The 22,235-nt window shown below is 48.0% G+C and overlaps 1 protein-coding gene across 5 annotated transcripts; it reads right to left on the bottom strand.

The window, feature by feature from the left end:
* Positions 1–5,603: 5,603 nt before the first annotated feature.
* Positions 5,604–21,946, bottom strand: ARMC12 (armadillo repeat containing 12). Of its 5 annotated transcripts, XM_058733697.1 has the most exons (7): positions 21,716–21,946; positions 18,865–18,913; positions 17,399–17,544; positions 17,048–17,182; positions 9,604–9,777; positions 9,390–9,461; positions 5,604–7,054 (listed from the first exon to the last, which is right to left on the bottom strand). In XM_058733697.1, exons 2-7 carry the CDS (start codon positions 18,911–18,913, stop codon positions 6,722–6,724), a joined length of 909 nt encoding a protein of 302 aa, XP_058589680.1. In that variant the 5' UTR covers positions 21,716–21,946; the 3' UTR covers positions 5,604–6,721. The 5 variants fall into 5 exon arrangements, with proteins under 5 accessions (XP_058589680.1, XP_058589679.1, XP_058589676.1 ...); XM_058733696.1 differs by lacking the exon at positions 21,716–21,946 and having other exon boundaries at positions 18,865–18,919; XM_058733693.1 differs by lacking the exons at positions 18,865–18,913; positions 21,716–21,946 and adding an exon at positions 18,006–18,858.
* Positions 21,947–22,235: the final 289 nt, after the last annotated feature.

The following is a 22,235-nucleotide window of genomic DNA, read 5'->3' as shown; positions in this document are numbered from 1 at the left end:
TTATTGGGGTTATTTTATTTATTTATTTTTATTTTTTATTTTTTTAAAGATGCCTTTGAGTATCTTTTTTGAAAACTTTTATGAATCTTTATTCATTTTTGAGAGAGAGACAGAGTGTGAGCAGGGGAGGAGCAGAGAGAGAAGGAGACACAGAATCCAAAGCAGGCTCCAGGCTCTGAGCTGTCAGCACAGAGCCCGATGCAGGGCTTGAACTGTGAGATCATGACCTGAGCAGAAGTCAGACTCTCAACCAACTGAGCCACCCAGGTGCCCCTGGGGTTATTTTAAAAGGCTGTCAACCACACTTGCCATCTATTATTATTGGCATAAAAGTTATATTTGCTGGGACACCTGGATGGCTCAGTTGGTTAAGTGTCCAACTCTTGATTTCAGCTCAGGTCATGATCTTGCTGTTTTGGGGATTGAGGCCCACGTTGGGCTCCACACTGCGTGTGAAGCCTGCTTGGGATTCTCTCTCCCTCTCTCTCTGTCCCTCCCCCACTCTTTCTCTCTCTCAAAGTAAACATTTAAAAAATTTTTAATGTTTATTTTTTTTGAAAGAACGAGACAGAGCACAAGGTGGGGGGGGGGGTGCGGCGCAGAGAGAGAGGGAGACACAGAATCTAAAGCAGGCTCCAGGCTCTGAGCTGTCAGCACAGAGCCCGACGTGGGGCTCGAACTCACAAACTGTGAGATCATGACCTGAACTGAATGAAGTCGGATGCTTAACTGACTGAGCCACCCAGGTGCCCCAATAAATAAACAATCTTTAAAGCTTTATTTGCTGGTGATAAAAGGATTCCTATTTCACAAAAGAGAAATCAATCTCTCTCCTCTCTCTTTTTTGTTTCTTTACTCATAACAGTGACTCTGGAGTTCTTATTGCTTTGGGCTCAGGAAGCAGGCTGGTGGCAACATGAGTTAAGAGAGAAGGAGAGGTTCTGCTTTAAGTCTTAGGGCAAAGCCAGGGACTCCAGCTCCATTTGCTTGAGAACACTGTGCTGGGATCTTGCTGGAAGTCATCTCGTGGAGACAGCTGAAATTCCCTGATCTCTGCCTCCTTTAGGAAATCAGGAGTAATTGGCAGTCTGGCTCGCTAACTATCATCTACCAGCAAGCCAGCCCCTACATAGTCCCATCTGAGGGAAACTGATTGGTTTCCCTTTTGGTAAAATTCTCCACCTTCCTTCCCTCTTCTCATTCTATTGTATGTATCTAGGCCACTGCATCTCAGACAACAATACGTAAGCTATTTTAAGAAATCACATTTTTAAAAACGTTTTCCTATTATTATTTCTTTGCTTCTTGCTCATTCATTTTGAAAGCTGTTGCTCATCCGCAGAGAAGCTGTAGCAGGTGCCACACGTTTCTCACCCTGGAAAGCTCTTTCCTCTTTCCTCTCCCCGCCCTCTCCTCTCCAGAGGTCCAAGGCAAGCCTCTCACCTCTATGAAGCCTTCTCAGAATCAACTGAAAAGATGGGAAGAGATGTTTCCTTGGAAATGTAATTGCCTGCAGGTGAAAGACGTCTGCAGGTAAGGAAACAAGCTAAACATCTGGAAGGAAAGCTGAGGGAAGGGATAAGGTGGCAGCTATGAATTATGAAATTTCCCTTCTCCTTGGAAGAGAACCTCTGTAGGGGGAGACAGATGCATCCCGCTGCTAAGCACACAGTAGGTGTTCCATTAGTCCTTTTTGATTAATGCCTTCTGTGGTGGTTCTTCAGTGTTCACAAATTCTCTACCACTCCTCCCTTCAAAAGGCAGAGCCTAATTCTCCCTTCCTTAAATGTGGGCTGGATCAGCGAATGACTTGTAATGAATAGAATATGGTGGACTGATAATGTATGACTTCAAGTTAGGCCAGAAAGGGTACTGCAGTTTTTGCCCTGCTTTCTCTTGGATGATCCACTCTAGGAGAAGCCAGCTGCTATGCCACTAGGACTCTCAAGCATCTCTGCGGAGACGGACAAACTGAGGTCTTCTGTCAACAGCCAGCATCAACTTGCCAGCCAAATAAATGAGCCATCTTGGAAGTGGATCCTCCAGCCCCAGTCAAGCCTTCAGATAATTGCAGCCCTGGCCAAAAGTTTGACTGCAACCATAGCTTGACTGGATCCGAACCACCCAGCTAAGATGCTTCAGAATCGCCATGAGAGATAACAAATGCTTGCTGATGTTTTAAATTGCTAAGAGGGAGGGATCTGGAGAGACCCAGCAGGAGGAAAAGGTTTTTGTTTTCTGGATCAAGTGCGCTCAGCTGGCAAGCTCCTGCAGTGCAAACAGCTTCACCCCTGCCCAGTCGCTAGAGTGACCAGCAACGCCAGTAGCTAGGAGCTTCTCCTGACACTGACCCCTGTGGGCGGTAATGTAAGCAGAGCGCCTCCACCTCCAGAAGCATTTGCAGATTCTCCAGCACCCAGCACCCGCTGTGCGTGTGGCTTCTCCAGCACGAGGCTCCTAGATCACGCATGAGCTCCCTAGCATCAGGCTTCTGCAGTCCATAGAGGCCAGCAGCACCCAGCGGGCAGCAGCTTCCCCTGTACCCTGCCCAGGCAGTTTTCTGGCCTTTGGTTTGGCAGCCCCCTGCGAAGAACTTTCCTTGGCATCCTAGAGGGCAGATCTCTGGCAAGTTTCACTCTCATGACAGTACAGTGACTTTTCTGGCATCTGGCGAGCCATAGGCTATGTACTCAACAACGTCTGGAATTCAGCCGTAGTGGGGGATGCGGGTGCCTCTTCCTTGGGTGCTCTTTCCTCGACCTCAGCCATGGGGGGTAGGGGTTACTCCTATATCTACTATATCTACTATTCATGTATTCTGTACACTTTACTCACCAATTCTTTTGTTACTCTGATCACCTGGGGTAATAATTATATTAAAATGTCCCCGTTCAAGTTACTGTGGGGTTTCTCTCTCTTGATCGGACCCAGATTGAGACATTGCGTTTTGTCATAGTTTGTTACACAGCAACAAATAACCAATACACCCCTCGCCATCTCATTGCCCATTGCCAACTCCCCTGTTATTACCATCAGCCAATTGTTACCATGCACCTACGCAGAGCAGGCTCTTCCTTCAAGGTTTTTATCAGGAGTCATGTATGACCTACTGCAAAAAGAAGAACAAAGTTTTTAACAAAGCTTTAATTAGCCAAATGCCAGATATAAGGATCAGACGTGAAGGGCTGCAGGAAGCAGCAAAGGCTTGTTGGAGAAAGCTCTAGGCTGCAGTAGGGTGTCACCCAACTCTGATGACTCTAGAGGACACAGCCCAGTAGAAAGGAAAGAGAAGAGCATTGTAGGTAGGGGGAACATTGTATCAACAGCCTAGAGGCAAGACCCCATGCAGTAGAAGTAGGGCAGCAGTGACTAGTTCACTCCAGTTTGGCTGGTGAAGAGATTTGACGTGGTAGGCTGGTGGCAAGCAAGGTGACCAGATCATGAAGGTCCTTGAATACAAAGCTAATTCGTTTGGCACCATCATGTAAAAAAGAGGTCCGGTGACCATATCTTTGAGGGCAAAACTCAACCTACTTTTGTTGTCAGTACAATTATGCCTGTCAGATCACGAGACTTAGCTTTGGAGCTGAGAAAAAGTTCACCATGACAGTTGGGAATCTGTGAATGTTTCTGAGGATGATGCAGTGTGGGGTTCTGAAATTAGCCTGGAGTGTGTAGGGTCAAAGAGAATGGAGACCAGAATTAGAAAACTCAGAATTCCTGATGTAGGAAATAGGGTAGCAGCAGTGGAAAATGAAGAACTGGGTAGATGTGGGATGTTCTGAATGGTTGGCTGGATGTGGTGGACAGAGGTTGAAGGTGATGCCCAGTACTTAGCTGGTGACATAGGAACAGAGGGAGCTGGCTGAGGAGGGGGTAGGATGATGTTGGCTTTTGACAGGTTCCACTGGGGTCACTGCAGTGTATCCAAGAAGCAGGAAGGAGCAGCCCTCAGGCCTGCACTCAGGAGAGAGACAAGGGCTGATGATTCAGATCTGGTAGTGATGTCCACTCAGAGGTGACAAGTCAGACTTTGGGAGACGGTGATGAGGATGGTCCCCAAGTAGGAACCGGCTCTCTGATCAGCCCATCCTCATCAACAACCCTCCTCCCACCCCCACTGACCCAAGAGATGAGGTCCTGGGTCGGGAATTCAGTGGGGACACATTTCCCCAAGTATTCAGTCCTAAACAGACCCCTAAAAGCCAAAAGCACTATCTTCCTCAACTGCCAGATTCTGGATTAGAATCCAGAGTCCGCTCTCATGGGCCTCAGGCCAAGGAATATGAAAGCAAAAAGCTTGAGTCTAGGAGGCTCTAACCCTATTTCTGCCCCAGATCAGTCTTGAAACCTTGAGCAAATCACTTTTCCTCTTTGGGTTTGTTTTTTCTTTCAACAAAATGCCAGAGTTGGCCTTAGACTAGACTGTGGTCCTGCCCCTAAGAATACTGGGGTTCTTTAGCTGGGCCCACATGTTCTTCCTCCTAAATCAAGTAGTTGCAGATAGAACGACTCCAATTTTAGGGTTTTCTCCCATAACGTTTTCTCTTTTCTTAATGTTCATTTATTTTTGAGAGAAAGGGTGACAGAGCATGAGTGGGGGAGGGGCAGAGAGCGAGGGAGACACAGAATCCAAAGCAGGCTCCAGGCTCTAAGCTGTCAGCACAGAATCTGATGTGGGGATCAGACTCATGAACCATGAGATCATGACCTGAGCCAAAGCCAGACCCTCAACCGACTGAGCCACCCAGGTGCCCCCCGTAATGTTTTCTTAAACCATTAACAACCACTACTGCTTGTTTTCCAGAATAACACAGGTAACACAATGAATGAACACATGGGAAATGCACTATCTGGGAATTCTGAAAATAGGTGATCATATTTGGTTTGACAGTCTTCTTGTTTCTGGAGATTACATGGTTATGATTTTATATTATTCACATAATCACTCTGGTTTCTAAAGCTAAGTTCTAGTGGCATTTCAGGGTGCTTCTTAGAGAGTTCTGGGACTCCCCGGTGCCTGCAACCCAAAGAGACTGGTCTGCAGACACATAGGACTCAATGCTCTCTAGGACCTTTCCCGTGTCAATCTTTCACTCTCTCAATCTTCGATCTTTGGTGAATACCCTTCTCGTGCAGAACATTGTGTCTTACATTCACTAACTCACATATCCCCCACGTAATCCTCTCAACAGCCTCAGGAGATAAGTTCTCTCATTATATAGATTATTATATATGTCATTTTATAGGTGAAGGGACTGAGGCTCACATGGGGTACATGGCTCGCCTAAAGTCACACAATCAGTACGTGACAGAGCTGTATTTGAACCTCAGAGTCTGATTCCAGAGCTCTCACTCTTCTAATACGCCTGCAGTCTCTGTCATTAATGCTTTTTCCACGAAATATTTTCAGTTCTTGGACACATAGTAAGACTGATCTCCCCTACCCTCTATGGCTAGTGAAGTGCGAGCATCATTTCTGGTGTAGCTTTTTTTTTTTTTAATGTTTATTTATTTTATTTTATTTTTTTATTTTATTATTTTATTTTATTTTATTTTATTTTATTTTTGAGAACAGAGAGAGACAGAGCATGAACGGGGGAGGGGCAGAGAGAGAGGGAGACACAGAATTGGAAGCAGGCTCCAGGCTCTGAGCCATCAGCCCAGAGCCTGACGCGGGGCTCGAACTCACGGACCGTGAGATCGTGACCTGAGCTGAAGTCGGACGCTCAACCGACTGAGCCACCCAGGCGCCCCTAATGTTTATTTATTTTTGAGAGAGACAGAAAGACAGAGTGTGACCGGGGGAGGGGCAGAGAGAGAGCGAGACACAGGATCCGAAGCAGGTTCCAGGCTCTGAGCTGTCAGCACAGAACCCGACGCAGGGCTCAAACTCACCAACCAGGAGATCGTGACCTGAGCTGAAGTCGGTCACTTACCCGACTGAGCCACCCAGGCGCCCCTCTGGTGTAACTTTCAAGAGCCAGTGATCACTGCCACCTTCCCTTTTCCTTCTCTAGGAGTTGTAGATACACAGTGAAGATCCACCCTCAGCCTTGGTCACAGAGAGAAGAGGATTTGGAAGAGACACCTGTCCCTCTATCGCCCCAGCTGTAGGCATGGAGTAGGAATAAGAAATAACCTTGTCGGGGCACCTGGGTGGCTCAGTTGGTTAAGCCTCCGACTCTTGGTTTCAGCTCAGGTCATGATCTCACGGTTCATGAGTTCAAGCCTCACGCTGGGCTCTGTGCTGCCAGTGTGGAGCCTGCTTAGGATTCTTCCTCTCTCTCTCTCCCTCTCATTCTGCACCAATGAATAAATAAATAAACTTAAAAAAAAAAAAAACAACTTTGTCATTTTTAAGCCACTAAAATTTGGAGGCTGTTTGTTACTGTGGCACAGCCTGGCCCGTGCTGAGTAAGCCCATGCAATACTGTCTCCTGCTGATTATCTTTGGCCTCTGTCCCCGAGACGTGCCTTCTCCCTAAAACTCCCTTAAAGCACTGGCTCCACATTCAAATTTTAAAAGCAGCAGGGGTAGAAGGGAATCTGTCCCCTAAGCAGAGAAGTGGGGATGTGTTCTGGGAGATGTTCCCATGCTTTGCCATGCTCCATGTAGCAATCAGGCCGGCTGAAATCCCCACCCAGCCCCTGGAAGGCCCTAAACAGAAACTGCTCCTCACGCTTTTCTCCCATAGTCATTTATTGGCTCTCCTTAATTTTATTCCCCGCTATTAAAGTAGGAACGGCTGGGCTGGCAGACGGAGGGCCGGACTCCCACATCCTGGGAGCACTGCAGGCTGACTATGACCTTGCAGGCCTGGATCTGAACCTCCTCCTCAGGGTGGATGACCAGAGCGAGCAGCCGGTCTGCCAGTCGTGACTCATCCCCAAAAAGGGCTTCGTGCAGCGACTGTTCGTTGTAATGCCACTTCACGGCACGGTAGTGGGGTGAATTCCGGCCCTCACTTAGCCGCTCGGCAAACACCAGGACCTCAAACAGCAGACTCCCTGGCTGTGTGGACTGAAACAGTTTCAGGAAGTTGGCATGCACCTGTGACGGGAGTGGAGCGACAATGGCAAAGAAATCCAAGACAAGTTCTAAAGTTCTTCCATCTTCCGATTGCCTCAGCTCCCCAGTACCTAAGCTTCAGATTCAACTGAATAGGATTTTTGTAGTTTTCCTTTCATTATCATTCTCTAACACAATGGCAATGTGGTCATAAAACATGAGAGATATGATCATAACATTGATGCTGGGAAATCTGTTGAGTCAAATATTAAAGCTTATCATGTGGTTAACTTTTATAAATATTTTTATTTTGGGGTGCCTGGGTGGCTCAGTTGGTTGAGCATCTGACTTCGGCTCAGGTCTTGATCTCGTGGTTGGTGAGTTCGAGCCCCGCATCAGACTTGCTGCTGTCGGCTCAAAGCCCACTTTGGATTCTCTGTCCTCCCCTCTCTCTCCCTGACCATCCCCTGCTCATGTTCTTTCTGTCTCACATTTTTAAAAAATATTTTTGTTTTGAGAAAGAGAGAGGCAGAGGGGTAGAGGGAGAGAGACAGAGAAAATCTTTTTTTTTTTTTTAATTTTTTGAACGTTTATTTATTTTTGAGACACAGAGCATGAGCAGGGGAGGGGCAGAGAGAGAGAGAGGAAGACACAGAGTCAGAAGCAGGCTCCAGGCTCTGAGCCATCAGCACAGAGCCCCACACGGGGCTCAAACTTACAAACTGTGAGATCACGCCCTGAGCGGAAGTCAGACGCGCCCTGAGAGGAAGTCAGACTGAGCCATCCAGAGTGCCCCAGAGAGAGAGAAAATCTTAAGCAGGCTCATGCCCAGCGCTAAGCCCAATATGGGGCTCGATCCCATGACCCTGGGATCATGACCTGAGCCAAAATCAAGGGTTGGACGCCTAACCAACTGAGCCACCCAGGTGCCCCAATTTTTTAAAACATGTTGTGTGTTTGACATGAATGTGCATTTACTAACTGTGAAGTGTTCTTTACAATTGTAGGTGTGTCTAGTGGCTCAAGCTTATTTAAGTTATTCACAGCAAATATACCCTTACTAGTTTTCGGTTTTTATCTATTAACTGCTGAAAAAATAATTAAAATCTCCCAAATCTTCCATTGTGGTGGAAATGTGTCAGTTTTTTCCTTAGAATGATTCAGCCGTGAAAGTAAGAAAATCCTACCATTTGTGACAACATGGATGAACTTTGAGGACATTCTGCTAAGTAAGATAAGCCAGACAGAGAAAAACAGATACTGCATAGTATCACTTATTGGTGGAAACTTAAAAAAAAAAAAAAAAAAAAAAAAGTCACACTCGGAAACAGAGAATAGAAAAATGGTTGCCAGGGGCTGGCAGTGTAGAAGAAATAGGGAGACATTGGTACAAGGATATAAACTTTCGGCTATACGATAAATAAGGTCTGAGGATCTGATGTAAAACATGGTGATTAGAGTTAATAACACTGTATTATATAATCAAAATTTGCTAAGAGAGTAGAACTTAAATGTTCTCACACACACACAAGGTAAATATGTGAAGTGATAGATATGTTTGCTAATCAACTAGATAATGAGAATCCTTTCACAATGTATTATCTATATTATATCAAATCACCACTATGTACACTTTAAATATCTTACAATTTTATCTGTCCATTATACCTCACTAAAACTGAAGAAAGAGAAAAAAATGTTTTCCTTGTAATTTTATCAAGTTTTTGCCATATAATTTTTTTTTAATTTTCTTTAATGTTTATTATTTTGAGAGAGAGAGAGAGACACACACACACACAATGCAAGTGGGGGAGGGGAAGACAGAGAGGGAGACACAGAACCCAAAGCAGGCTCCAGGCTCTAAGCTGTCAGCACAGAGCTGGACGTGGGGCTGGAACTCACAAACAATGAGATCATGACCTAAGCTGAAGTAGCACGCTTAACCGACCGAGCCACCCAGGCGCACCTTGCCATATAAATTTTGAGGTTATGTTATTAGGTTCATATAAGTTAAGAGTTACTTTATCCTTCTGACCTAATTATTACGTAGTGACCTTGTCTATTCCTAATAATGGTTTTTGTTATAAGCAACTCTTCTCTAATATGAAAATACCTACATTGTCTTTTGTTTTGTCGCCTGGATTCCTGGCTCTCAGAGTTCAGAAGGCCCTTTAAAGGAGAATCCTCCTCCTAACAAAATGAATTCTATTCTATTGGGAGAATGGAAGAGGGGATGTTTTTCAATATATCTAGTGCAAAGGCGTGAAGAGAAACAAGACGATCTTGTTAGGGCTAAGTCTGCCTGGGGAATCCGTGATTCTTCCTTCCCCAATATCTGAGTTGGTATCCATCAACCCTTCTTCAGTTCCTATCTCACCTGGCAGTTGAGAATATCATAGAGAAGATCATACTTCTGTGCCAGGTAGCTCAGCAATCGAATGGCTTGCACCTGAATAAAAGAAAGAGCAAGACATGAGAAGGCAGATTGCTCTGGGCCCGAGCAGGGAATGCACAAATCTCTGTTCCTCCCTCTAGGTGCTGGTGCAGGGCTGGTCAGGAGTGGCAGGGCCTGGGCCACGGTCCTCAGGCACCTGTGCCAGGATATAGTCCGACTGCAGGATCTCCATCAAGGCAGGCATCACCCGTCTCAGCTGTGGATGCACATAGTCAGGCAGTGGGAGGTTGTTGAGGAGTCTGAGGCCTGCAATGTGCAGCTCGGAATCCCAGATGCTGGAGATCAGTTCCAGGACCTTGATGGAGTGTTCCTGGGGGGTGGGGGTGGGGGGAGAAGGATCTGCTTTTATGTGGTGATCCCCAACACTGTCCCAGCCTCTGCCTTCACTCTTCCCTGCCCCACCCATGATGCCTGAGCCAAACCCAGTAGACAATTCCCTCTAACTTACACTCTTGTTATTTGACCTCTTAGGTCACTCCTACCTCCTTGCTCCCCTTGGCTTCTCGTCCACAGAAGTCTTTCCTGGTTCTTAGGCCTAACCTTTTCTTCTCTATCTTCATCTCTCCCTTAGTGATATCATCCAGACTCACAGTGTTAAATACAATTGATGCTGATGCCTTTCAGCTTTCTGTCTCCAACCCAGACCTCTCCCTGAACTCCAGATTCATATATTCAGGTGCCAATTCTACCTCAACCCAGAATGCTTTTTAGAGTGTTTTATTATTTTTGAGAGAGAGAGCATGAGCAGGAGAGAAGGGCGGGGGAGGGGGGGGGGAGAGAGAGAGAGAGAGAAATATCTTGACCCTGGGCTCATGACCTGAGCCAAAATCAAGAGTTAGACATTTAACCAGCTGAGCCACCCAGGCATACCACAACCACCCCCTTTTATATATATATATATATATATATATATATATATATATATATATATATATATACATATACATATATATATAAATTTATTGTCAAATTGGTTTCCATACAACACCCCGTGCTCATCCCAACAAGTGCTCTCCTCAATGCCCATCACCCACTTTCCTCTCTCCCCCACCCCCATCAACCCTCAGTTTGTTCTCAGTAGTCTCTTATGGTTTGCCTCCTTCCCTCTCTGTAACTTTTCCCCCCTTCCCCTCCCCCACGGTCTTCTGTTAAATTTTTCAGGATACACATGTGAGTGAAAACATATGGTATCTGTCTTTCTCTGTCTGATTTATTTCACTTAGCATAATACCCTCCAGTTCCATCCACGTTGCTACAAAAGGCCAGATTTCATTCTTTCTCATTGCCAAGTAGTATGCCATTGTATATATAAACCACGTCTTCTTTATCCATTCGTCAGTTGGTGGACATTTAGGCTCTTTCCATAATTTGGCTATTGTTGAAAGTGCTGCTATAAACATTAGGGTACAAGTGCCCCTATGCATCAGCACTCCTGTATCCCTTGGGTAAATTTGTAGCAGTGCTATTGCTGGGTCATAGGGTAGATCTATTTTTAATTTTTTGAGGAACTTCCACACTGTTTTCCAGAGCAGCTGCACCAGTCTGCATTCCCACCAACAGTGCAAGAGGGTTTCCATTTCCCCACATCCTCTCCAGCATCTAGTCTCCTGATTTGTTCATTTTAGCCACTCTGACCGGCATGAACCACCCCCATTTTTAAAGATTTTATTTTTTAAGTGATCTCTATACCCAACGTGAGGCACGAACTCACAATGCCGAGATCAAGAGTCACATGCTCTGCCAACCTAGCCAGCCAGGCGTCCCTTGCCAGAATGCAAATAGACCTTTCAAAGTTAACATGTATGCAGTCCCCAAACCTGTTTCTTCCACCATCTTCCCTGTCTCTGCTGTTGGTTACACCCCCCTTCCAATTACTCGGGTCAAAAATCTTCAAAGTGGTCCTCTTTAACTACTGTGCTTTGTTTTTCTTCACACCACTTTTTCCAATCCTTCAGAAAAATCCTGTTGGCTCTACCTTCTAAAATCTATCAACAGTTAAGCTGCTTCTCACCGTCTCCTCTCTACCACCCTGTTCCAAGCCACCATGATTTCTCACTTGGATTTCTGCAAGAGCCTCCTGTCTCCCTGCTTCCATCCTCGCCCCCTGCCTCTATTTTCAGAATAGCAGACGTGTTAGACACGTCACTCTTCGGCTCAAGTCCCTAGTTCGCTCAGGGTAAGAGCTGAAGTCCTTACAGTGGCTTGCAAGGTCCCATATGCTCTGCCCCTCTCCCCCCACCCCCCACCTCCACCGCTATTTCTTTGACCTCATCACCTATTCTCCTTGGCTCCCGTGGTTGCCATCGCAATGGTCTCTTAGCCATTCCTTGAGCATGCCAGATACACACTTATCTTGTTTTTGTGCAGGCTGTTTCCTCTACTTAGAATGCTCTCCCTCCAGGTAGTCATAGCTCCCTCTCTTACCTCCTTGAAGACTTTATGCTAATGCCGCCTTCTCCGTGAGGTCTTCCCTGACCCACCCCCTTCTTTAAGACTGCAACCACTCCCGTCCCAGCCCTGCTTATCCCCCATCTTTATTCCATTCCCCACAGCACTGCACATGCAACATACTTATTTTCAAACTTTTAATTTCCAAATAACTATAAATTCTCAAGTTGCAAAAAGAGCCCAGAGAGGTCCTGTGTGCTTGTCACCCCGTTTCCCTCGATGGTCACTCGAGGGAAACTTAAGCTCGATGTAAGTCACACCTTACATAACTATACACGATACCAAAACGAGGAAATCGGTGTTGGCACAAACTGTGAGTCTGGCACTGTGTCATTTTATCACGTGTGTAGATTCACGTAACCACCACTGCTCTCAACGGATTATGCCATCAGCGGTGTCCCATCACCACAAAGATCTTCCTCCTGGGACTCCATTACGGTCACATTTGCCCCTTCCCACCCAAAGCGGCCCAACTACTAACCTGTTTTCCATCTCTACAATTTTTTCACTTTGAGAATGTTACATACATTGAATCACACTTTGGGACCTTCTGAGATTGGTTTCTCACCCAGTGTGATGCCCTTGAGATCCAGGTTGTGGTGTGTGTCAAGACTTCACTCCCTTGTGTTCCCGACTAGCGTTCCATGGCGTGGATTACCAGTTTGTCTAACCATCTATCCATTGAGAGACATTTTGCTTGTTTCTAGCTTTTGACTATTACAGGAAAAGTGGCAACGAATAAGATCGTGTACAGGTTTTTGTGCAGACAGAAGTTTTCATTTCTCTAGGATAAATGCCTAAGAGTGCAATTGCTGGGTTGTGTGGTAAACATATAATTCGTTTTTAAAAGAAAAACAAGGGGCGCCTGGGTGGCTCATTCGGTTAAGCGTCTGACTTCAGCTCAGGTCATGATCTCACAGTCCGTGAGTTCGAGCCCCGCGTCAGGCTCTGTGCTGACAGCTCGGAGCCTGGTGTCTGCTTCAGATTCTCTGTCTCCCTCTCTCTGACCCTCCTCCGTTCATGTTCTGTCTCTGTCTCGAAAATGAAAAAAAAAAATCAAAAAAAAAAAAATTAAAAAAAAAAAAGAAAAACAAAAACAAAAAAACCTGCCAAACTATTTTCCAGAATGGCTGCTGTACCATTTCACATTCCCACCAGCAACGCACAAGAGATCCAGTCTCTCTCCGCCTTCGCCAGCATCTGGTACTGTCACAAATTTTGAGTTTAGAATACTTAATAGGTGTGTCGTGATAGGTCGCCGCAGCATTAAGTACGTTTCCCTCAGCTCTACTGATTTTAAGCATCTTTTCATGTGCTTCTTTGCAATTCATAGATCTTCTTCAGTGCAATATCGCCACGTCTTTTGCCCATTTTCTACTTAGATTTTTTTAAATAGTGAGTTTCGAGAGCTCTTTATACGATCTAGATAGGAGTCCTTTGCCAGCTATGTGCTTTGCAAATGTTTCCTCCCTGCCTGCAGCTTGTCTTTTCAGCCTCTTAACAGGGTTCTTCACAGAGCAAATGCTTTGAGTTTTGATGAAGTCCAATGTATCGATTTTTTTCTCTTATAGATCATGCTTTTGGTGTTATTTCTAGTTCTATGAACCCTTCATCAAGCTCTACGTCCCCAAGATTTTCTCCTTTGAAACTGTATAGGAAGCTCCCATACCAGCTTCCTTACCACCCTTCTTTATTTTTCTCCGTAGCACTTGTTACGTGAAATATACCATAGATTTCACTAATTTGTGTATTGCCTGCCTTGCCCTGCTAGAATATAAGCTTCCACTGGGACCGAGATCTTTCCTGTTCTGCTCACTGTTGTGCCTCCAGTGCTTAAACACAAAGTACTTCATATACATTTGTTGAATGAATAAAGGGATCTTGACTTCCAAGACGTAAGATGCTTGGACTGAGAGATACTACCAAGGACTGAGAATCCCACAAGCTGTACTTGTGTGAGCCATGTAAGAGGGAGGCAAGAATCCTGGAGTGAGGGTCACAGCATTCCCACTGGTACCTGCCTCTCCCTGCCCCAACCCCTCGTTGTCCACTAAGAGCTGAAGGACAGATAAGAGCACATCTGGTGTGGTGTTTCAGGCAGAGGGAACAGCCGGTGCAAGGGCCAGGGAGCAGAAGAGCATGAAACATACAATGTGAATGGCCGGGGCTGGGGCAAGGAAGTGAAGGACTGTGATCTTTACGCCAAGAGCTTTAAGGAAGACCAAGCAGGGGGTTGATGGGACCAGATCCCTCTGGAAAGGGTGGTCTAACTTAGGGAACAGGGGCAAGCTCCATTTTGGACATGCTGAGTTAGAGGGCCACTAGGATGTCTAAGTGGAGCAGCTGGCCAAGGGTCTGGAGGTCAAGGGAGTCCCCAGGCTACGGACAGAGATGCAGGAAAGTGCATCCAGATGAAAGCTGACTGGCTGCTTTTACTCAGAGAATAGGGATCAGGTCCTCAGGATACGATGGGGAAAGTGTTGCCCAGACCAGCTGCGTCAGAATCTTCTGGGGGGGCTTGTGAAAAACATAGCTCCCCGGCTCAGCTAGACTCTCTAGGTGTGGGGTCCTGAAATCTTCAATGTTAAACAGCTCTGCAGGCAATTGATATGTTTGAGAATTACAGACTTAGGGAAACTGAGAGAGCTGAGGGATAAAGCAGAGGCAGCCAGCCAAGTGGAGACCTAGAGACCTTCCCCCCAACCCCCCAAACTTTTTCTTCCTTCCTTTCTTTTTAAGTAGGCTCCATGCTCAATATGGGGCTTGAACTCATGACCTCAAGATCAAGCATGGTCTACTGACTGAGCCAGCCAAGTGCCCCTCCTCAAAAAAGTTTGATGCAAAAAATTTAAAGTGTGAAAATACCAAGTTTTGGCGGGGAGAATATAACGCAACTGGAATATTCATGCAGAGCCAGTACAGGCTGTAAATTAATACAACCCTTTTTGAAAAGTTGGGCATACCCTTTCATCCAGCCATCCCACGCCTGCATACATACATATCCTAGAGAAAGTCTCCTATATCCTCAAGGGAGATGTATACAAGAATGCTCATGGCACAATGTAGAAACAATTTAAGTGCCTACCCATGGGCAAATGGATAAATACAATCGCAGGATGTTCGTGAACTAGAGCACTATACAGCAGTAGAAAACAAGGAAACAGGGGCGCCTGGGTGGCGCAGTCGGTTGAGCGTCCGACTTCAGCCAGGTCACGATCTCGCGGTCCGTGAGTTCGAGCCCCGCGTCAGGCTCTGGGCCGATGGCTCGGAGCCTGGAGCCTGTTTCCGATTCTGTGTCTCCCTCTCTCTCTGCCCCTCCCCCGTTCGTGCTCTGTCTCTCTCTGTCCCAAAAATAAATAAAAAACGTTGAAAAAAAAAATTTAAAAAAAAAAAAAGAAAACAAGGAAACAGAGCTACCCACACCAATAAAGATGAATCTTCCAGTGCTGGGGGGGGAAGGCAAACCACAGGATACAAACTGCACACTTCCGGATATGTTGAAGCTTAAAAACATCCCGAACTACATTTTGCCTATTATTAACTACCTCGTGTTGCCAGAATGATACCTGAATATATGGTAAAACTATAAAGAAATCAAGGAACAGATGCACAAAATGGAGGAAATAATTGCCTCCGGTTGGGACTGTGGGGGAGGGGAGCAACCGGAGCATCTAAGCTGTTGGTCATGTTAGATTTCTTAGCCTGGGTTTTGGTTACGTGTGTTTTGTTTATAGTTCTTTCTACCGTACACATATAAAATATTTGTAAGTTTTCTATACTTATTTTTAATTAGGAGAGATCATTTGCTAGAGAGAAATTTGGAGGTCAAGGAAGAAGGGTTCTTTTTTATGGGACGGTGTTTTTTTAGGATTGGAAGGATTAGAGCATGTTGAATTAATGGGAAGGAGTTGAGGTGGGGGGGGGCATATCAGACAAAGAGTCTAATTAAGGAAAGAAGTCCTCAAAGAAGGGGATGGGATCCAGTACTGAGACTAACATTGACCACAGACAGGAAGAAAGCCATTTTCCCATGGCATCAGGGGGAAAGCAGGAAAGGATGGGTGTGAAAACAGGTAAGCCTGGGGACGTGTGGTGGCTTGTATTTTCTTATATGGTAGTAGTGAAGGCATCAGTGGCCCAGCCACCAGCATCAGACCAACACAGCAGAGGGTGGGCGATATGATAGATCTGGTCTTTGTCCCTGGTTCTAGGCACAGAGCTCCTAAAATCCTTGCACTTGACTGATAGAATGGTGTTTTGCTTTTCATAGTAAGTTCTTCTGCATTACCCCGGAGTTTATGTCAAGCAGGTGACTCTCGTGGATGGTAGATAGCTTCCAGATGGGGATGCTGGTGGCCAGAAAGGCCAAGCCATGATTAAGGGGGGTTGAAGAAGGGAGGGGTTGGTGATTGAGTTCAATCACAAATGGCCAATGATTAATCAATCACACCTACATATTGAAACCTCCACACATACCCCTAAACAGGGCTCGGAGAACTTCCAGGTTGGTGGACACATCAAGGTGTCAGGAGGGTGGCTCACCTAGAGAAGGCATGGAAACACTGCACCCTTCCCCCCGCCATACTTTGCTCTATGCGTCTCCTCCATCTGGCTCCTCCTCAGTTTATAATTAACTGGTAAATGTAAGTACAGTGTTTTCCTGAGTTCTGTGAGTCCTCCTAGTGAATTCTCAAACCAGAGGAGGAAGTCCAAATTTATAGCTAAGTGTACTGGCACTTGTGACTGGCATGTGACGTGGGAGGCAGTCTCGTGGGACTGAATCCTTTATCTGTGGGGTCTGCACTAACTCCAGGTAGACGGTGTCAGAATGCAGTGGCATCATAGGACACCCCATTGGTGTTGTAGGATGGGATGGTATCAGAAAGAACCTTGGGGCTTTCTGCTAGTTGGGGCTCAGAGATACTCCTAGCACCCTAGTTCAGTTTCAGCCTGATATTCAAAGGCTTTTATGATCCTGCCGGGAATCTGACCACCATTTTCTCACTTGATTACAAGGAAAATCAGACCCCAAAACTTCCGGAGCATGACCATTTATTTACCCCATGCCTATTAAAGAACCCACGGTCTGTGGACAGCCTGTGTGGTCCACCCCACCGCTTGCTTTTGCTCACCTGGACTTTAAGCCTGAATTTTCTGATGCCAGAGAAAGCTTTAAGTGTGTTCAGAGCTTGGATTTTGACACTGTTGTCCTTGTCATCCAGCATGGAGCCCAACAATGCGATGTCATCAGTAGTACAAGCAGAGGCCTAGAGTGTGCCAAGAGAGACAGAAGAGGCAGGAGAAGCGGGTGTCCTGGGCCCACAGCCCCCCATGTTACCAAGGCCCCTCAGCACGACCCCTCCCGCCATCAGCCAGAGAGACAGGTCTCAGCACACAGTCTGTCCAGCCAAGGGGGCAGGGATCGGCCGTAGCCCCCAGGGGCCGGGCTGGTTGGGAAGGACTTCCTGCTTCCTTTCCCTCACCTCGGCCTCCAGCAAGTACACACAGCGCGTGATACTGTGCAGGATCATGCTCTTGGCGTACTCATCCTGTTTGCACTCCAGAGAGTTGAGGAGCCTCCGGAGTTCACCTGAGTCCCGCCCGTGCCGCTCTCGCTCGATTGCCAGGCCTAGACAGCCACCCCAGCCAGGTTCAGGCTGGGGACTCGGGAGTGGTCAGAGAATGGGGTTGGGAAGGGGGGAGGGGAGAGGGAGCTGGGGACAAGACTGTCTTGCTTTTTCTGAAGCGAGGCCTTCTTGCTACATGCAGGACCGCCACAGACAGCTGAGCTGTGCCCCAGGGCACTTCGTCTAATGATGTATCGTTTGTATCCTAAATGTCATAGTTTTGTGTTTACTATAACAATTTCCTGGCATATGGCAGTCATATGTGGTATTTCGTTATAATCAGTATATGGCAACGATATTCCAACAGATGGCAATCAAAAAGTCTGGCAGAAGGGTGCCTTTTTCTACTCGGCACAAAGTTGTCCTATGGACCGGTGGAGGTTCTAGAGCTAGCATCTCTAGGGCGGGTTTGAGGAAGGTGGAGGAGAGAAAGAGGGAGGAGAGAGGAGCTTGGAGGAGTCACCTTTGGGCCCTCCCACACTGGAGGCCTCGGGAGCAGGTGCCTCCTGGGGCAGAGCCCTCTCCCCAGGGCCCGTACACTCACGGGCGATGCAGATTGGTGAGGTGGTGCAGAGGGGCGGTTGGCATTTTATGCCAGCCTTGATGGCCTTGTAGAGCAGGTAGATGAACCCAGCACCTGTGGCCAAGCCCACTACACCCTTGCGGATGTGCAGTTGCCCCAGGCACTGGGGGACACTCATGCCCATGTCTTCAGCGCTGCCTTGCTCCCAGGTGGGAGCTAGGCCCAAGGCACCTGGCAAGAGCCTTCTGGAACCAGAACTCTGGCAGGGCCGGGAACCAGGGTACCAGAATCAGAACCTGGGCAACAAAGGAAACTGGGGAAACAGGATGGAGGGTGGTGATCGGGAAACAAGATGGCCAGGGGCGCTTGGAAGGAGAGAAGTTTCAGCTTCTGAGGCTGTAGGAAATGAAGCTCGAGACTCTAGGGGAATAAAAATTCTGGGGGCAGGAAGGTCCTTCATGTCCCCTTTTCTTTAGGAGAGCCAGGATGGCTGGGCCCCGGTAGGCAGCTCTAGAGGCTTGCTTTCCTCCATTAGAGGGCAGCAGAGGCCCAATTTCTGGGCTTGTTCCTTGGGAAGTTTCTGGGAGGGGTGTCGGGTGTGCCCAACTGGCAACCCTGTTCCCTCACTCCCTGGCCTCTCATCTTTGATTTCTTCACCATGGATTGACTGCTGGGCATCTGGGTGTTTCTGCAGGCAGGGCCCCCTTCCATCAAGGGGAGCACTTTGTAAAGTTTTGCAGCCTTGAGGCAAACTCACCTTCCAGCAACTGTAGTTCCCCCTGTAGTGGGTAGTAATTACCTGTCTGGCCAAAAGTTCTTGAGGGCAGCTCTCTCGGCATCTGCAACATCTGGTAGAGTCCTGTACTTAGTAGGGGCTCCAATCATGACTTCTGTCAACAGTGTCAAAATCCAACCCGGAGTGAGCAAGAATCTGGTTATATAGGCACTCCAGGCCCAACCGGTGTGACCCTGGAGGAGGAAGAGATTGCCCATGTCTCGGTCTCAGTTTGTGCATTTGCAACCTGAGAGGATCCAGATTTAGCATCCTATAACTCCAGGATTAAAACTTGGGTAGGTGTGTGCCTTTAAATGATGGGGGTCTAAGGGGTGGCTGGGTGGCTCAGTCGGTTGAACGCCCGACTCTTGATTTCAGCTCAGGCCATGATCTTGCAGTCTGTGGTTCGAGCCCTGCATCGGGCTCTGGGCTGACAGTGTGGAGCCTGCTTGGGATTCTCTCTCTCACTGCCCCTCCCCTGCTCATGTGCACATACTCTCTCAAAGAAACTTAAAAATAAACGATGGGGGCCTAAATCTGGGAGAACCACAACCCAGTGCCCTGCCCCACCCCTACACAGTGAGATGAGGCTTGAGGCCTCCTGTGGAAAAAATGCCACCATCCCAGAAAATGAGAGTTCGACTTTGGAGGACTTGGTCTCCACCAATAGGATAGGGCAGGTGAGACTAGACCCTTCCCTCTTTCTCCCCTTTCCCTGCTTGTCCCCTCTGGCCTTGCCTCCTAGTACAAAACAGGGAAGTGACAAACCCCAAGCCAGGCTCAAGCCCAGAGCCAGCACTGAGCACCATTGTACCAGAATAGGGCTTCACCTGCCTGGGTTTAAGCTCCTGTTAGAAGGGTCTAGGTCCTGGGCTACACCTGGACTTGAAGGATGTGAGGAAATAGGAAAGTAGCATCCCCAAGGAGGCTGCAGCCAGCCGGGCCCGTCCACTCAGAGCCTTCACATCGCACACCCTGGGCTACAGGCAACACTCCTAGGTGGTCATTCTCTTCCTTTCCTCTCTTCTGTCCTCGGCCTTCCTCAAGGGTCATTCCTACCCAAGCACTCTACCCAAGTCACCCAAGGTGGGTGACTACATGGACTCTGTGATGAGGGGTGATAGAGGCCCCTGGAGGCCTCCCTGCTGCCATGGAACCACCTGTCATGCCGCATGGACTCCAGGCAGGAAATGGCTGCCTAATGGGACTGCTTTATGTTCTAAGGCTACCTTGGTGGATTTGAGGGTAGATCCTTCAGAACAAGGTTGCTGCCCTTCTCTGGGGTAGAAACCAGGGCTACTGGCCTCTCTAGTCCGTGGGCTTGACTCTGCAACCCTCACTTCCTACGTAAATGCAGCGCTCACCTGTTCTTTAAAGAAAAAAAAAAAAAAGCATCCTCTTTTGGCTTTAACCCAACTCCTTCCTGCTACACCTAAAGCACACTTCTCTTGGTTCTGCTCTCAAATGATACAGAGGGACCAAGAGGCAGAGGCCATGCCCAGAGTGACATTCTCACTAGCCCACAGCACCGTGAAAAAAAAAAATTACAGAGGAACGTCCATTTGTTGGTGTAAAGTCAATGACCGTCCTTTCTTGGGAATGACTGCTTTTGATTCAGAGGAGGTCTTTCTTATTTTGAGAATTAAAATGCGCTTGCTTTTACGAAATGATAGTGATAATAGATGGTAGTTGTGTTTTGAGTGTTCTCAGGGTGCGTAAGTTCAAGAGGCAACTTTGTAGGAACTTGGCTTTTGTTTTCTTATTTTGCTTTCTGTCAAATCCAGACAGAGAAGTCTGAGATTCCATATACGCACAACCAGCCCCAAGTTTCTTTCCTATCCTGACCAAGGCAAAACACGAGGGCTGACCTAGCACACACCTCTCTGCCATCTGCACTGGCTTTCTACTCTCAAAGCTGATGTTCCCATCATGGTAGGTGCAACTTAGTTTAGCGAAGGAGAGTGTGGGCTCGAGCCACACCACTAGGGTTCAAAACCAGTTTGGCCACTGACCTAGCTTTGCGCTCTCTTGGTACCCCACTTTCCCCACCTGGAAAATGGTAATAATAATGTCTGCCTCTTGGGGTGGTTTGTGAGGATTAAATCCTTGAAACAGTGCCCAGGGCCCATCAAATGTCAACTACAATTACTATTATAAGCAGGTTTCACCTGGACAAAAACGTTGGGTGTGGGAAGGCAGTGAGCACGCAGATGATGGGTCTCAGTGATACCTGAAAGACATTCACCTCTACCCGCCCCACCCCTCTTCTTCAGGCTAATCAATCTCAACTCCCCAGACCCATTTAATTGCCTTGAACAACCCTGGAGCCTCTCTGAAGCCCCCCAAAATACTTAAACCAGGAGGACTCTTTCCCCCAGCCCAGTCCCCACCTACGAAACCCCAACTACCAAGCTCTGGTAATGAGTGTTTCAACCTAGTTAATTTAAAAAGCCTATTACGCTATTGGCGGCCTACTGTGCAAGACACAGTGCTAGGTCTTTATGGCGGGGGACACAGGAGGGGACCAGCGCTTGCACGCACAGGAGAAACTAAGGGGAAATTAGCCTACTGCATATTGGAACGTTCACTGGAGTCCGATGGGCTTGGATTTGGGCAAATCCCTTAATCTGAGCCTGTGTTTCCTCCTCCGGAATATGGGTTTACTGACACCTACCAACTACCAGGAAGTGCTGCTGTCAGAACTGAATGACAGAATTTATGTTGCGACCCTTGGTGAGCAGGGGGCAATCCATACGTGCGAGCTCCTCCAGGCAGAAAGCCAGAAAGTGGAGAGACGAAAGGCAGGGGGTGCGGCCCGTGCCCTGCCGTGGACCCCACGCTTTCCGAGACCGTCCCCTCCCCAGCTGGCTCTTACCCAGGCCCAGGAACGAGATTCGGGGGCCTCTCTGTACCTCGTTACTCCAGCGGAAGCCGGGGGACAAGGAGAAACGCGGCGAAAGCACTGAGATTGGCGCCCCCAGAGGAGGAGGGCCGGGTGGGGGGCGGAGGCCGAGCCTTTCCCCGCCCCGGGCCTCCTCGCTTAGCTCCCCCCCTCCCCGGACTACCTCCTCCCCAGGCGCGCATCCGGCGACGGGCACAGGATGTTCTTTCGCTCCCGTCCCCCCCCCCCCCCGCCGCCCCCGCTCTCACTTTCCCTTAGCTCCCTTCCCCCACTCCCGCCGCGCCCGGCGCCGGCACCTTGTTTAACCCCTGCTCTCCCGCGCTCCGCGGCGCTCGGGCGCCCCGGGGGCTCCCACCCTTCCCGCCTACCCCCCAGGACGCGGAGCGCGCTCGAGGGCTGCCCGGGAAGGGGCGGGCCGGCCCGCGTTCCCGGGATCCATTGGTCCGCCAGGGGTGAAGGAGTGGGAAGGGATCCCAGAGGCCGAAGCCGGCAT

Source organism: Neofelis nebulosa, chromosome 6, assembly GCF_028018385.1.
Source record: "Neofelis nebulosa isolate mNeoNeb1 chromosome 6, mNeoNeb1.pri, whole genome shotgun sequence".
Lineage (NCBI taxonomy): Eukaryota > Metazoa > Chordata > Mammalia > Carnivora > Felidae > Neofelis > Neofelis nebulosa.
Note: the sequence above shows the minus strand (reverse complement) of the source record. Positions and strands in the feature narration are given on the sequence as shown.